General features: G+C 40.5%; 1 protein-coding gene across 3 annotated transcripts in view; it reads right to left on the reverse strand.

The window, feature by feature from the left end:
* LOC139808926 (CCR4-NOT transcription complex subunit 6-like) overlaps positions 1-16088 on the reverse strand; it is a 386829-nt gene that overhangs the window by 177846 nt on the left and 192895 nt on the right. The window contains exon 4 of one of the 3 annotated variants that reach the window (XM_071771469.1): positions 12122-12425. The exons of the other annotated variants lie outside the window; for them this stretch is intronic. Coding sequence (XP_071627570.1) covers positions 12340-12425 — 86 coding nt within the window. The 3' untranslated portion in view covers positions 12122-12339. Of the gene's footprint in view, positions 1-12121; positions 12426-16088 lie in introns of those variants that run through there. 3 annotated transcript variants of the gene reach the window in all.

Raw genomic sequence — 16088 nt, forward strand, 5'->3', positions numbered from 1 at the left:
AAAGCATTCACTTTGATGAATAGACGCGAAGGAATTCGCTTCGCTTTATTCACGTAATACAATACTCGCTACATTCGCCTGGTAGCTTCAGCGTCATCAGGACACGTGCTGGCCTCTTCCCGGGGAAGTATAATACCTCGCGGCGTCATATGCTGACGCGACATAAATCTCCCGCGTGGGTCATTCGGCTGTCTTAAGGTAGCTGTCTCGCTACGTGCTAGTCATGTGACTGTTTGTAGGTTTTCACGTTCAGAAATATATTTCAGGCAATTTTTGCTAAAAGAAAAATAATTTTATGAATTATGGTGTAAAATTTCATATGTGACAAAGTATGTTACTTTTTCCAAATTATGTGATTTTTCTCATTTGACTCCGTTTTGATCAGCTGATCATGCGAGTCGTCGAGAAAGGTTACAAGTGAGGTTACATCTCCTTTTCGATTGAATTTTGACAATTACTGAGAAAGGGTTTCAAAACGCATGACAGGGGTGTCAATCACTATCCAATTCGGCTAAGAAAGACGAGCCCCATAACCTGCAACTACAGTGATTAGCCAGCGGCGTTGCCAAGTCTTCCCAACCTCACCTCGACCAAAAAATGTCTGCTCGATTACCGCATTTTCACTAAAATAAACTAAAAAATTAGCAGCGAAATCTCCGGTAACCTATATATTTTATGGTTGCATCGGATTCTTCGAAATCTAATGTACAAAAAGCAATGTTTTTTTCTCACTTTATCTAATCGAAAAATACGAAAATATGTGATTGAAACCGTGATAGAGCCTTCTTTTCTGTATGAAGTAATGCAAAATTTGTGATTTTCGAGATCGATTTTCTAGAGTAAATAGTCGGTAAGGAGCCACAGAAAAAATCGACTGCAAAGCTGATCATATAATTTGATATAAAAACCGAAATCGAAAACTTTATCTAATACATGCCCTGACGAGACAGCTACCTTAAGCCCCGGAAGCGAAGCGGGCGTTCCATAATTATATGAGGAAAAAATGGTGGCCCTTTTTCCCTCTCTCCCCCTAATGGAATTACTACAGAAGCGAAACTTCGGGCCGTGACGTTATCGACGAATGAAACGCGCGCGCGGTCTCGGCGAACTACGGCCATTAATTAGGAGCTCGGGATGTATCGACAGACCTGCCAGAACTCGCGCGCGAGGTGCGAAGTAATTTTTCACACCAGAAAACTACTCTTCACATTTTATTCGCACGAACGACCAGCTGCAATTTTCACAAATCAGAAGCGTACCTTCGCGTAACACGGCATGGGAATCGCATTCTGCCTCCCGATTCTCACACTTAATAATAATAAAACGCTCACATTCTTGGTTAAAGATTTTGACGATTAAATCCTACATCAAAATTTCTTGAGATAACTTCAAGTATATCCTAGAGATTCTTTAGGAGATTTAAATTTTATACTCGCATAATTTAATTCGCTAAAACTTCATAAATTTTATAACTAATTTTTAAACCACTTTATAATTATTGTATATAATTAATATATGTTATATATAAGATACTATATGTGTATAAATATCAAATGTATATTTAAAAATCTGTAAATTAATAATTTAAAATTCTACATATTAAAAATTGTATGATTCTTTAAATACCGATTTGTAATTAATTCCTCTTGATGTAAAAGCTTGCTGAAATCTTTTAATATTCTTTATTAGATATTAATTATTTCTCTCAGTTGAATTTCGCCGAAAAAAAAATCAAATCGATAAGAGACAAGCCTTGCAATATTTTTATATGTACAATTAGCTATTAATACAAACGTGATATCAACGGGAGAGTGGAGAAAATAGAAGACGATAAATTTCAACGTGGAATTCTGATATCCTCGGGAGGAGCTTAGCACGACGTCCGCTTGTACAAAGGATTAAAGGTATTAACCTCGCGTAGGGGGCGATTAGGGCCACCGAGAAGTGTATATTGCCCGCGGGCGATACGGCGGGGGACAAACGGGCGTTTTAACGCGACGCGGAAATATTCAGCGAGGAGTGTAGTAGTAAAAGCTGAGAAGTGCGAGCGCGCGCGCACGAGAGAGAGAGAGAGAGAGAGAGAGAGAGAGAGAGAGAGAGAGAGAAAGAGAGAGAGAACATGAGAAGCCGTCGCGTAATACGAGGGCAAATGTCGTCGCTTCGGTGATATTCAGCCAAGTTTCGCTGCTTTTGATATTGCGACCAAGGAAATTTGCTTACTTGCAAACTGCCGCGGCGGCGATAGACCTCGTTTCGTCAAACACGTACTGTGGCACAGCAACCGTACAGACGGCGGTCTATCCGGCCCGATGAATACATCCTCGTAAAAGACATCGAGATACCTATACTCGACGACGAGTTAGTCGACGTTGCACTTGCATATGTGCCGCTGCGTCGGCGATAATAATTGACATCGGGATAGCGTGTATGATACCTGACCTCCAAGTCAGTTGTTTATATCATTAAAAGATAAATAATAAATGGAAAAGATAGGAGAATCACGAAATGCCGATTATTCATTTTTCTTCTTTATTATTAAATTCAATGACTTCCAATTAAACCGCTTTCTCGACAGGTGAATGCTTATTTACAATCTCCATAAATTTATTTATATATTTCTTTGTAAATCTCTAGCGAGGATTTAAATTTAATTTTATTCAATAAAAATATACTTTTTTGATGGTTCGATAATGACTGACCAATTTTCAATTTGTTACGGGTCTTCATTTTAATGATCGCTTCCGCGATCAGAATAATTCTTTTTTTTTCGTTAATTTCTACTGATAAACGATTTTTCGGAATTATGTCGATGCCAAATAAATAACTCACGAAGTTACAAGTGGGATGTCTTGTGTCTCGGAGGTTAACAAGAGAGTTAAATAAGGCATAATTACCGTGAGAAGAATCTAAACTGCACCAGATTCACGATACAACCAGGTGCCGGAAGGCGCAGCGGGGGGTCACGGGCTCCCGCGGGTCAAACACACACTCGGAAGCGGTAAATCGCATTTCGCTTGAAACGTCTGCATCAAGGCTTGGATATATTTTCGCGAAATACGCCCACGGAGTGTGTGTGCGCGTACAGCATTGTAAAGAAATTACCGCAGTCTCGCGAGAAGTCAAGCGAGCGTCTTTACGACACGCGTTGAAATTCGTCGATGTGAACGGCTGATAAGAAGCTGTCCGTCCGTTTCCACGGGAGGGAAATCGAAAAGCACATCGAGAGATGCGTCAGAAGAAATTTAATCTAACAATTGTCTGAAAAAAGTTATATAATATAATAAATGTATAATAACGATGGTAATAATAATAATAATAATTATTATTGCAAATTTGCTCGATCGTGACGTCTTGCGATTAGCCCCTCTTTTAAACATCCTCGATGTCACTAAAAATCATAATTGTCTGCCTAACCATGTCCTTCTATATGATTCTCTAGTCATGTAAATGAAATGTCGATCGCTGCGCAATTACGACACGCGAAATCGCGAATTTCGTAAAAGTATTCCGGGTTTTGCGGACCGATTGCAGCCGGCGATACACTCTTCTCACCTCCCGCATCTTTGGAAGATAGTTTCTCGCCTTCTTTCCTAGAGGCAAGAAGAAGCCTTCTTCTCGCGAGTCACTCACTCGCTTGGGACTCACATGCTCTTTCGCCGCATGCACGCGATTGCCCAATGCTTATAATGCGACTCCGGTGAACGGAGCAATTTGCGGTAAATCATTTCCCTCGAATCTCTCTTTCTCTCTTTCTCTCTCACTCTCTCTTCCCTCTCCTCTATCCGCCGCCGCTCTCTCTCTGTCTCTCTTTCCCTCGTTCTCACTCTCGCAACTCTGCACATGCACTTCGTGCGGTATGCATCTTCTTTCCTTGTCCATTTATCTTGCTCCGTGCCAATTTCATACATTCAGGATTTATACAGTTCGTTACTTTCACTTATTGTTAGTCACTCGTTTCCGTTGTTGCTTCTTTTCCTCACTAGTTTTATGTAAATTGTAAAGTAGTCCTGGATTTCGTCTACAAAATATTTCTGCATTCGCACATTTTTAATTTTCTTTTCAGAGTAGATCGGTGATTGAAGAACGATCATGGCAAAGTAGGATAACGGTTTGGCACACGACGATGACAAGCAGCGTTCATTAGATGATTAGGCGTGCAGAAATTAGATTGAGCTACTTCGTGAAGAGTCGTACCGCAACTTCCGCTACCGCTACTGTTATAATTCTACAAGGTGACCTGAAAATATGGAAATTACATTGACGAAACTTACTAATGTGCAATATTTTACAACAATTGAATCATGATTGAGAAATAGCCATCAAATTTTAGAGATGACAGATAGTATAGAGATCATATAACTTTATTGTAAAAAAATATCATGTCTTACCAGATTTTTCATTTATGTTTTGCACTTGTATCATGTCTCAATTAATTACAAGTTCCTTTTTCTCATGATTTAACTTACCAGCAATTTCGTAACCCGACACGATCATTAACTCTTGGACTTCTCGGTCGCCCGACTTCCTTACCGCAGCTGCAATGTTCCACATTTGACTTCTACGCCTTCACGGGAGAATCTCATTCCGGATCATTTAATATCACCCTGTTTTTTTCCCTTTCGTCCTTCTCCCGTTCTTAAACAATCGCGCTTGCGGTCTGACACATCTCTTACGTAACAGTCTCGTTCGTACATCCCGACATTGCTCGACAGAAGAGTGAATCGCGTGATATACACATACGTACGAACATTATTGCATCTTTCTGTCAGCAAATATGCATACCTGTACACACATAAACGCACGTCTGTGTGTGCGTGTAATACGTGAGAGCGCCAACCTGCTCTCTCGTTCAATGACCATACATAGCAACCTTTTGATTCACTCGGTGGCACGTGACCAACGACGGCTCGTTGCCAACGAAATATCTCTTTCACTCCGTCATCAACTGCTTCTTCTTCCTTCATCGGCGTTTATTAGATGTGCTCATTATGGGACGTGTTATATCGCGTTACGCTGTGGATACATACACGATCGAGCGCATCCGTGTTCAGTAATTATGAGTAATAGCCCGTAATACGCGGGTCCCATAGATTGCTCACAGATTGCAGCGTCTGCACAGGGTGGCCCAAAACTATCACGTATCTTACTTAATCACGGAGGATAATGAGTGGATTGCAAAAGATGGCAATTATTTTAATGACGATAAGATGTCGAGGATAAATTACTCAATAATTTGCGAGAATTAAAGAATGTTTTCGAGCTGTTCAAGTATCGAGAGAGTAAATAAACAATTAAGATTGAGATAATAAAGTCTTGTATTTCAGCCGAATGTTTAACCAGACTTCATCTCAATTTAAGACTTAAAGCAAATGATTTTCTCCACAAATTAATTTCGTCAAGAGAGAATTTTAAATCCGTTAGTCAATTTTTGATTATAAAAAAAAGAACATTCGGAAGTTCCAAGACACCCTGTATAGATCTGTATAGATGTGGATTTATACGAATCCTTCCCTCTATCGCGGAGCTTTCTCATCCTCGCAGGCGATATACGCGGGGCCCATTACCGAGCCGTGGAGGCATCGATCATACCCCTTGGTATCGATCGTTGAACCTGTCCGAGGAAAAGCTCGCGGCCGCGAGAGAGGCACGTGCGCTGATTTACGTCGTGGGACCCCGGGCACGTGCCACGCCGGTAGACATAGTAATCTGTCCCCCTTCGTCCCCCGCCTAGCTCTTTCCTCCTTTATCCCGGGCCTCTCTTTCCTCTAGCTATTTCTTTTCGTTTTCGTCGCACCTTTCTCTTTCCCCGCAGCGCAGATAAAAGATGCATATAGAAGCTTTCTTCCACCGGTATTTGTCGTCGATTTTATGATACAACGGCTCGATATGCGCATGAAAAGAACTAAATAGAAGCTATATAATGTCTACAGACAATATTTATTATTGATATTTTCGATTGTTAATATTCTACTTTGAAATTTCATAGAACTTGACGTTATTATTCGTGAAATATGTACAATTGCAAGAAAAGAAAATTATCTTTCACGATTTATTAGATGTATGGCGAGTATCTCATTTAAGAATGTATGATATTCGTTTAAAGTTTAATGGCAAACGTTTCACCCGCGAGTTAAGCACGTTTAAATTATTACAAGACACTCAATGAAAATACTTAAGGCGACCTCCGGTCGAGTGCCTTCCGGTCACCTCGTAGATTTATAACAGTAACAACATCGAAGGAAGTTACGGTATGACTTCGCTAAGTAGCGCAATCTAATTTCAGCACCTAACTTTCTAATGAACGTCACTCGTCATTGTCGTCGTGCGCCGAACCGTTATTCTGCTTCTACTTTGTAATCATGCAAACGTCACTCCGTTCCCCTGCGCTCGACCGATTGCCGTACAAAGTCAGCGAATTGCATGGCGTGCAAACACACACACACACACACACACATCGCTATCGCATCACCAACCAGACCCGAGAATTCTACCGAGCGACCAATCCTTATCCCCGTGATATGACAAATCGCTGTAAATCAGCATCATTTCGGCGCCATTAATCACCATTTGATTATTAACCATCACGGACGTGGCAATAAAACACCGTTCATCCATGTTGCTTCCCACGTTTCCACGGTAAATTCGTTATATCTTGAACAAGCACAATCTCATTCGCGATGGTTTTCACCGACAATTTTGTACCTCGGCGATATGTACCTCGGCGATATTCCGTGATCTATGTACAAATGAAAATGGATGTGTACCAGGGGGAGAAATCATCATAGCTTTTCTCGGATAATTTCTCGGGATAATTTCTTGCGATCTTGCAAAAATTACATTAATTAACAAAGGCGGTTGACAGTGCGCTAGTAATTAGCGTGCTGTCGATAATTATACCTGTGCAGTTTCGCGGCCAGTTTTGAAGACAGCTTCTTTATTCGAGTCCGAGACAAACCGGGGGTTCGGAACCACCGTCCGTTTTCGCGATCGGCGGCCGTCACGCTCGTTTAATTTGCATAATCTCATGGCGCGCGAGAAGGGACCGTTAGGCCGAAAGTGCCGCGAAAGGATCACCGTAAGAGCGTTCGGCCGTTACGGAATGCTGGGAAAAAGACGAGAAAGCGGAATAAGGATGCAAAACAAGATAAGAAGAAGGGAAGAAATGCCCGGAGGAGTAGGAGGAAGAGTTAGGAGGAGATGGAAGAGGTTGCGAAGAAGGAAGAGGCGCGCGGGAAAATGAGGTGGAGAAAGGATAAGGAGGAGAGAGCGTGGCTGGCTCGCGTCCGCAAAAACGCGTCCACTTTACCACCAACGGCGCGCTGCCGGCAGAATCGACAAGCGATTCTTCCTTGCTTCCTTCCTTTCAGCCTTTCTTCCTTCCTCCGTTTTTTTTCTCTTTTTTAGCAGATGAAGCTCACGACGTACATGAGTGGTGCACTCAGAGCCGGCTTAATCTTTTCAAAACATCGTACTTCGATAATATTTAAAATTGCAATCAAAAAATTGAAATTATATTATCAACTATTACTGGGGAAAAAGATCTCATTAAACTAGAAAGAAACGTATATATTTTCCAATTGTCATTATTGTTATCGGAATTTAATGAATTCTGTGGAGTTATTTTTTCCCCCCAGAAGATCGATTCGATAAAGCTCTCAAATATTCCTTTCTCTGAAATAGACTATAAACAATCGTGAATTTTATTTGAAAAAAAAAATGAAGAGAATTTTACTTGATTATTCATGTCTTGTTGTGACGACGTACATTCCGCTTTTATTACAATCTGCACTTAATTTAATATTTATGTTTTTTGTTCTAACCTCGGTTGCAGTACACAGACAGAATTTTTCGTTATATCTTACCGTTATATTCATTACAAATGTAGGACAACTTAACAACCAATTAAATATTGCCGGTAACAATAAGAATTTTTGAAATATACAAAAGACATTTTACAAACAACGTGATAAAAATTTACTAAGCATATTGATAATTTTTGAAAAATTATTAAAATTTTACTATATATTTTAGTAAAATTAATCATATTTTATATTTTATTGCGATAAATATTAATATTTTTTTATTATAGTAGATATTAATTAAAATAAAATTCTTCGTAATATTGTCCCACAATTACCATGATTTTCTACCAGGATAAATTCTAAGAGAAAATTCTATGTACTTGACACTCTATAGTTCTGTAGCAAATAACCGTCCTGGTTTTTTTTATTACTGCGCAAGAATAATAACAATAAACAGTTAAAGTAGACTAATACTCGGGCACCGCGATGACGGACATAAGCCGTCCTTCCTTCCATCCGCGCCGCAGGACACACAGCCGGCGTACCATGGTGAAGTCTCATTAACTCAAGGACGTCGCTCGCGAACCCCCATTATCGACCCGCGAGTGCGTCATTACGCGCGAATCGCGCTTTTCCTTCGCGCCTCGCGTCCTGCCCGCCTTTTCGGGCGAATCGCGTGTCCTTTTTTTGGACGATAATGGAACTGTTTCTCAGACTTGGCATTCCTGTCCTTCGACGCAGCACGCTCGTTCGTTCGTGCGCGCTCAGCGCGCGTTTTTCTCTCTCTCTCTCTCTCTCTTTCTCATTCTGTCGACGACGAGTCGGCAGCCAGCGATTTATAAGTGTGCGTCGTGAGATCGCTGTGTGGAAATTATCACGCGCGAAGAAAAAGCTCGCTCTTCCACGCGGAAATTTCCGACAACCGAAAAAAAAAAAAAAAACAATAATGTAGACAATACACTATGCGCAGGATTTCGAGAGACTACGCGTATTTCTTTCTGATTTTTCGAAATCTAGAATCTAATTTCGTTAATGAGAATTTCAAGACCGATAGTTTAGAAAAATAAAGATTTCTAGTAATGACTGAACTGTTAATCGATGCAACTGGGCGATGTAGCAGAGCGGAAATTAGCCCGCCGATTCGCGCCACCTCCCAAGTCGAGGTCTCGATTTCTCGCGCCGACTTGTAAACTCGAGATGCCGAGTGTTACATGACTTACCACGAGCGTGGAACAGGTATAATGCGACATCAGATCAACGGCTCAAGGCTACCACAGCAGAATGGTCATTATCGTACCGTAAATTACTTGTTAACAACATCCCGTCGATCGCCAATCGCATGCGATGCATCGTCGTACGTGTCGAGCGGTTGATAAGAAAAATAAAGTGCCAACCGTAGTGGCCAATGGCGAGTTAGTTCGTGAACACACGACATAAGTATCATTAATAAGTATATCGTTCGAGAAGCATAAACGTTAAGTGGAGTATCCAATCAATAAATGTTATATTTGCTTCTCTCTTACATACATAATACTCGCTTTAACTCTTTTATGATGTTTTTTTGCAACGTTTCTTGCGAGACTTTAATTGCATGTTTCGCATTTTTTTGCGTATAAAATTAGCTCGTGTCGAACTTATTTCAATAAACTTTTAGTTACAGAGGTAGTTATCAAGATATTCGATTCCATTGTATCAATCTCTCTTTTTAAAAACCTTATTCTTGAGAGCAAATAGAAGAATAAATATAGAATTCTTAAATTTCATAAACACATCAAGATATTTGTTATACATTCTTTGGCAAATGCTGCTGTGTTTGAAAACCTATAAGTGCGATAAATCCCTCAATGCAAACTAGCGCAACTCAACCTGAATTCGCAATTAATTTTTCCGACCGGGCAAGACTGACACCGCGGAGAAAACTCGGAATAAAGACATTTACGAGCGAGTAACGAGTGATAAATAAGAAAGAAATCACAATTCCTCGCAGCTTAGTCGTTTAATGCGCATAACGCGAGATCGAGTTTCGCGCATCGAGCATTTTATTGTATCTTCCTCGCGGGAGGGGTCTGCGATCCTTATGCCACAAACACTCTCGAGCGGCGTAAATCAACTTCTTTATTCTTTATCGTCGCCTCAATTATGCCATCTTATCACGATTCGCTGAACGGTTGAGCGCACGGATTCGATCGCAATCGCGCGATTAAATTGCTGAAATCGTGATTCTGGGACATCAAGAGAGAGAGAGGGAGAGAGAAATAAGAGATCGAGAGGTAATCGGTAGCGAAATAAGAAAGCAAGGCTGCTATTGCTGTCCCGATCTTATCGGACATATTGCGGGGGTGTATCGCTCGCTCGGCAACATTCCGGTTCCCCGCTCGGTACGCTTCGAGGAAGAGTCGCGCGGATAAACGAGATATCGATCGGTGCCATCCTATATATCCGCAAGATAAGCAGCGGCAGGTCAACCAATGGCACTCGATACTCTTGACCGAATCGATTTAATCCTCTTTACGAATTAACGTTTATTTCATGTAATACATCGATTACTCTTTTTTGTTTGTTCAGTTTTATGGCACAACCGTAGAACCGGTTTATACTTGAAAATATTACGATTGCCGCTTGTGCAGTAAAAATACACTCCACTTCGTCAAAGCGGTCCCGGAATTGGAGCGGAAAACTTCCGATATTTCGGGCTTCTCGATCCTATTAAGTCGCGTGGAGCTCGGTTTCTGTTAGATAATCCTACCGCTCGGTGTACGATCGTCGATCGGTTTACAGGCTTCAAGTGTACAAATATGCGAAACAAATAGTTTTCAGATATGTCCAATACAATTTTTAAATATATTCAAGATACGTTTTTTTCTATTTTCTAGGTCTAGGTTCTATCTTAGCGCATTGCAAAAAAGAAAAAATCCTGATCGCGAAAGTTTCGCTCGTGCGATTTACATTTTCATCAAAATGTTTCGTCCCTCGCGACACTTTCCGCTCTCGCAGCTTTTTCCACCTTTTTTTCTCACTCTCTCCTCCTTTACCTTTTCCTCGGTGTATATATGTACCGCGGATTGCATGCTCTAACTCCTAATTATGTAACGAGAGATTAGTGTCGACTCGCCTAGATGGTTTAAGCTCATCAGAGAAACTTCTGTGCCGGACTCGGGTCTCTCTTCCGACATGTTAAATAATATCTCGCGACTTAACAAAGAAAGCAAATGAAAGACAATCCGAAGCTCGAGAAGAGAAATTAAGGGAATCCTGGGATAGTGGCAGTAGTTACCGACATTTATTTATTACAAGAAATCTTTGAATTGGCTTTACAGAATTGCAAAATTCTTTTACAGAATTAAAGTACGCACAAAAATCTACCCCGCGACATACGATTTCATATCGGGAACGAAAAAAATTTAAAAATTTTACTAATTTGGGCACATACAGCTGTCACCTGACGACAATAACAAAAATACTGCAGTTTATATATATAAAATGACACCCAGGCGGGGTAGGGACAACATGTAGGAACAATATTGTGTAAATAGAATTAAGATTCAACGCCTAGAAAAAAAGATTTTCTTTAATAAAGTTTTAAGCACATTCAGGTTGATAGGATAAGCAGTATTGCGTGTAGCGAGAGATGGCGCAGCAATCGAACAAGGACAAACGCCTCTCGTTAGACAATGACAGATATAGATATATAACATAGAAAACAGGATTAGAAATGTTGACATTATCGACATCGAGGAAGTTCGACCTTCACTATAGGATCCCCTCCATTCTCCGGGCTTCTAATGAAAAACGCATGTGTATACGTACAATGGGTGTCCATAATCACAGCACACAGTATCCATTAGTTAACTTCAATTAGCGAGACACTCTGTATACAGGGTATCGCATTACGTTTTAATGATGGATTCGGCACTGAGTTTCCACGAGGACAATAGAATTGAATATAATACGACGGAATACATTCTCTTTGAGTAATGTCTATACTTCTGTTTGATCAAAGAACCTGTCATTGATGCGATAACGGCGAAATATCCTGCGTATATTACTTCCCGTAGATGTATAAGAGTATCATTCTAATCTAATAAAAAGTTGTCATTTCACAATATATTCACAATACATTTTATTAAATTCAAGAGAATACTCGTAACCTTGGCCTTAAACACGCATAAAGTATATGCTGTAAAATTATTAATTATTCACAAAATTCTGATGATAAATTCTTACACAGTCAAGATTTTAGAAAAAAAAAAACATCAAAAAATTCTTCGCTACTGGCAAGTGTCTATGGCTCACAGGCTTATTCTTCGGGTTATATCTTTTTCGGTTGAGGTATTACGGTCGAACTACCGCGAACATATACGGAATAATGAAGCGCGATAGCGTGCACCGAGTAGGTAGACGGATCCTTGCGAATAATCATCCCGAGAGAATATAAAATGCGCGCGGCCGCACAAGTTTCGGCCTTTACCGCGTTTTATCGCGCAGCCGAGCGTGCGAGTCAACGAGAGGGAAATGACCCTGAGTGATGCAGCATCCCCTAAAAGACACATGTCAGCGGAAGGCACATAATGGGCGAGGGAGACGTCGTCGACAGTCGCCGTTGTTCCCCAATCTGTCGTCGTCCTGCGCAAAAGTGACGTTTCTCAGACGAGTTTCCTCGACTTCGCAGATATTCGCTCTCTGCGTCGAGCTTTGTAAAGTCAAGCAAATTTTATTGAGAAATATGTTAGAGATACTGCTACAAAAAAGATTTATAATATCAAATTAAGATACATTTTTATAATATTGATCCTGATTGAATCTGATCTCAATTTGAAAAACTGAAACGCGGACTTACTTCGACTTTGATTTCGACTTTCATTTAATGTTTTTTAAAGGATAATAAAATAAAATAAGAGAGAGAAAGAGAGAGAGAGAGAGAGAGAGAGAGAGAAGGAGGAGAAGCGGGTTGAAAAGAACGTTCTTACAGGTAATACACGTCGTTATATTAAAAAAGCTCGGCGACCGTTTCGCCGCTTATGAATTTTACGCTCCCGTTGTTATGTGATTACCGTAAAAAGGGCTGATCGCCGAGACGCGATAGGGAAACTACGCCTTTTTCGGGCTCGTGCCGTTCCGCAGCATCGCATCGAGGCTCTTCGAGGAAGCCAATTACGCAAAATACGCGGCAGGACGGTGGGATGGCAAGATGGAAAAAGGTCCGGCAGCGATTACTATACCATAGCGCTACTTCCTGATCGAGTCACCGCCGCGTCGCGCCGCGCTGCAGCTCTGGTGCGGTCCACTCTCACTTCTTGCGCCGCTAAATAAGCGCTTTTTGCCGCGGGCACGTTTCTCCTCTTTCCTCTCCGTGAACTGTCAACCGGTTTAAGACGAAGTAAGACCGCGATGTCTTCATATTAATCGTTTAAATTAAAAGAAGGAGGAAGATTAAAAGGTCGGACAATTTGAAGATAAAATTATACTCTAACGCGATCATGTCATTAAACTATAATATAAAATCATAAATTATTTTGAAATTAATAGAAACTGTTTTTACGAGGACTCTTGTACAGAAAAAATTGTCCCCCGCGATGAACGTAGGTATCTGGATAACGTCAATTGATATGAGAATTGTAGCCCATTGTAAACTCCGTGCCGCACTTTTGTTCGCGGCACGAACGAGTCGTGGGCAATTAACAGGAATTTATAGGCAGTAAAACTGCTTTGATCGAGATCGGGCGGAGGGCGGGTTAATGGACAGATTGTTCTCATGTGAACGTATGGGAATTGTTCCCATAAAAAAAACGGCGCGCGGGATATCGAAACGCGCATATGCAATACAGGACTAAGGGAGGATGATTAATGCTCCATTTAATATTTATCCATTATTACTATTCCATAAATAGTAATCTCACATAATTATCTCATAAATAGCACAATTATCGCTTATAAATAATTCAGATCTAACAAGCCATCTGTTCTCACTCACTCCACAGTACAAATCTAATCGCTCTATGGTTCCAGCTAATAAATTTTGCCCGTGTTACTTTTTTGCAATCGTTTTACCATGGCGCAATCACATTACGTGTTTATTGTTTCACGTTATCTTTCCGCATGTGTAATTACGTGTGTCTCGGTTGCAGTACTTAATACCATTATCAGGGTTAATTACACGTTATTTCCATCCAGTTAACGTCGAAACACGACGCCAGAAAAATTACTTCGTGCTCCCGCACTATGTTCGACCTTTTTACAAGCGGCGAAATTGGAATCGCTCGTTACGCATCGAGCATGGGGAGAACGGGGGGCGGCGGCGGCGGCGGTTCTGTCCGCATCGAGTGGTGGTGGTGCATTCATCGCCGTTGCATTTATCGAACACGTTCATCCTCCGCACGCGCGTAGGTACGCCGGACTCGGTGTTAGTCTCGTCTCGTTCGCGAAATACGCATCACTCGCTAAATGAAATAACCGAAAATCGAAGATCGCGGGAGCAGCGTGCGCCGCGCCGATATTTGTTCGACCATTCTCGTGTAAACACGTAAGCGTGCACACGCGAGTAGCATACGCCCGGGTTACGCGACCATTCCACAGCTTCTTTCACGGGCCTGCTTCAAATCCGCGATGCGCAGTATTGCATTCGATTTCAACTTTTTCTCTCTCCCGCTCTTTCTCATTCGTGCTCTTTCAAATGAGCACGTTTTCAAAGGCGCGCGTGCATGCGCTGCGTACGAGCAAACAGATCGACTATTCGCGGATAGCCTTGTTGGAAACGATACGCGCACCGTTGGAAAATCGCATTTCTCTTTGTTCTCGTTTTTCCCCCCTATTTTTCCCAGTGTAAAGAGTGACGCGGGAAGTAAAGGGAGAACCGAAAAAATGCTTAACGGGCATTATAAACGGGTTTGAATTACGACCCCCTCTGCGTACTAGGCATCACGTTCGTTACTCGAAATATGCACGTCGACGGGGGCCGTAAATCGAATCCCAAATTCGCAAAGCACCAAAATTACCATGCATGCAATAGTCCCCGATCGCGTAATACGGGAAAGGGTGGAAGGCAATTTTTCCTTGGATATAATCCCGTGATATTTTGTGCGCGCAATGTGCTCGTCCCTTGTATAAATTTATTTATATACTGCACCACTAGCTTTACGTAAGATTCAACATATAAAAAAAATTTTTTTTTTTTAATCAATTTTTTGTTAAATTAAATTTTTTGAAATTTAAATAAAACGGAAAATTAATATACCTACATAATTGAAGCACAAAGGCAAAAAGCATTGTGAGTTACCATTCTAATTTAATTTAGGGAAATATAATATTATAAATACACGGAGAAAATTTTATAGTAAATATTACTATGGTGTCGCACTAGCTGCGGACCATCGAGGAATTTCAAGGTAAAATACTATAATTATTGTTTTAAAAACAATTAAATAACGTAATTTTTACCATAAACATAGTAATTTAACTTAAAATTCCTCGATGGTCCGCAGCTAGTGCGACACCATAGTAATATTTACTATAAAATTTTCTCCGTGTATAATATTTTTTACAATAATCAGACATATCGCATGCAAATATTGAATACTCTTTAATATTCACCAATTATCTAGTGTTGTCATAATTAATAATTATTATAAAAGATAATTAATTTTTAAAGTAATTTAAATCGACCGTGACTAACAATATATAACGTCTTTTCGATATGAACATTGAAAAACTGTGAGCCAACTTGGTTTGTCGGATTCACACAGCACTTTTTCGGATCAATCATCGAGACATTATTAATTTTGACCATGGTTTTGGTCAGTTGATGTAATTTCTAAATTAAATAGTTTTTAAATTTTATTGCGAAAAATATTACCCCAGCCAGGGTTTGAACCTGGAACCTCCCGTATACCGTGCGGGTGTCTTTCAATGTTTTCCAATGTTCATATCGAAAAGACGTTATATATTGCCAGTCACGGTCGATTTAAATTACTTTAATTGTTATTCTATATACTGGCGAAAGAAATTTATTATTCTGTTTATTATACACCGTCGACCTAAGAATCGGTGCTCCATCTTATAGTTGTTATTGCGATAAATATTACCACAGCCTCAGTGGTCGAATTGGCAAGACACCCGCACGGTATACGGGAGGTTCCAGGTTCAAACCCTGGCTGGGGTAATATTTTTCGCAATAAAATTTAAAAACTATTTAATTTAGAAATTACATCAACTGACCAAAACCATGGTCAAAATTAATAATGTCTCGATGATTGATCCGAAAAAGTGCTGTGTGAATCCGACAAACCAAGT

The sequence above is a fragment of the Temnothorax longispinosus genome, chromosome 1 (assembly GCF_030848805.1).
Source record: "Temnothorax longispinosus isolate EJ_2023e chromosome 1, Tlon_JGU_v1, whole genome shotgun sequence".
NCBI lineage: Eukaryota > Metazoa > Arthropoda > Insecta > Hymenoptera > Formicidae > Temnothorax > Temnothorax longispinosus.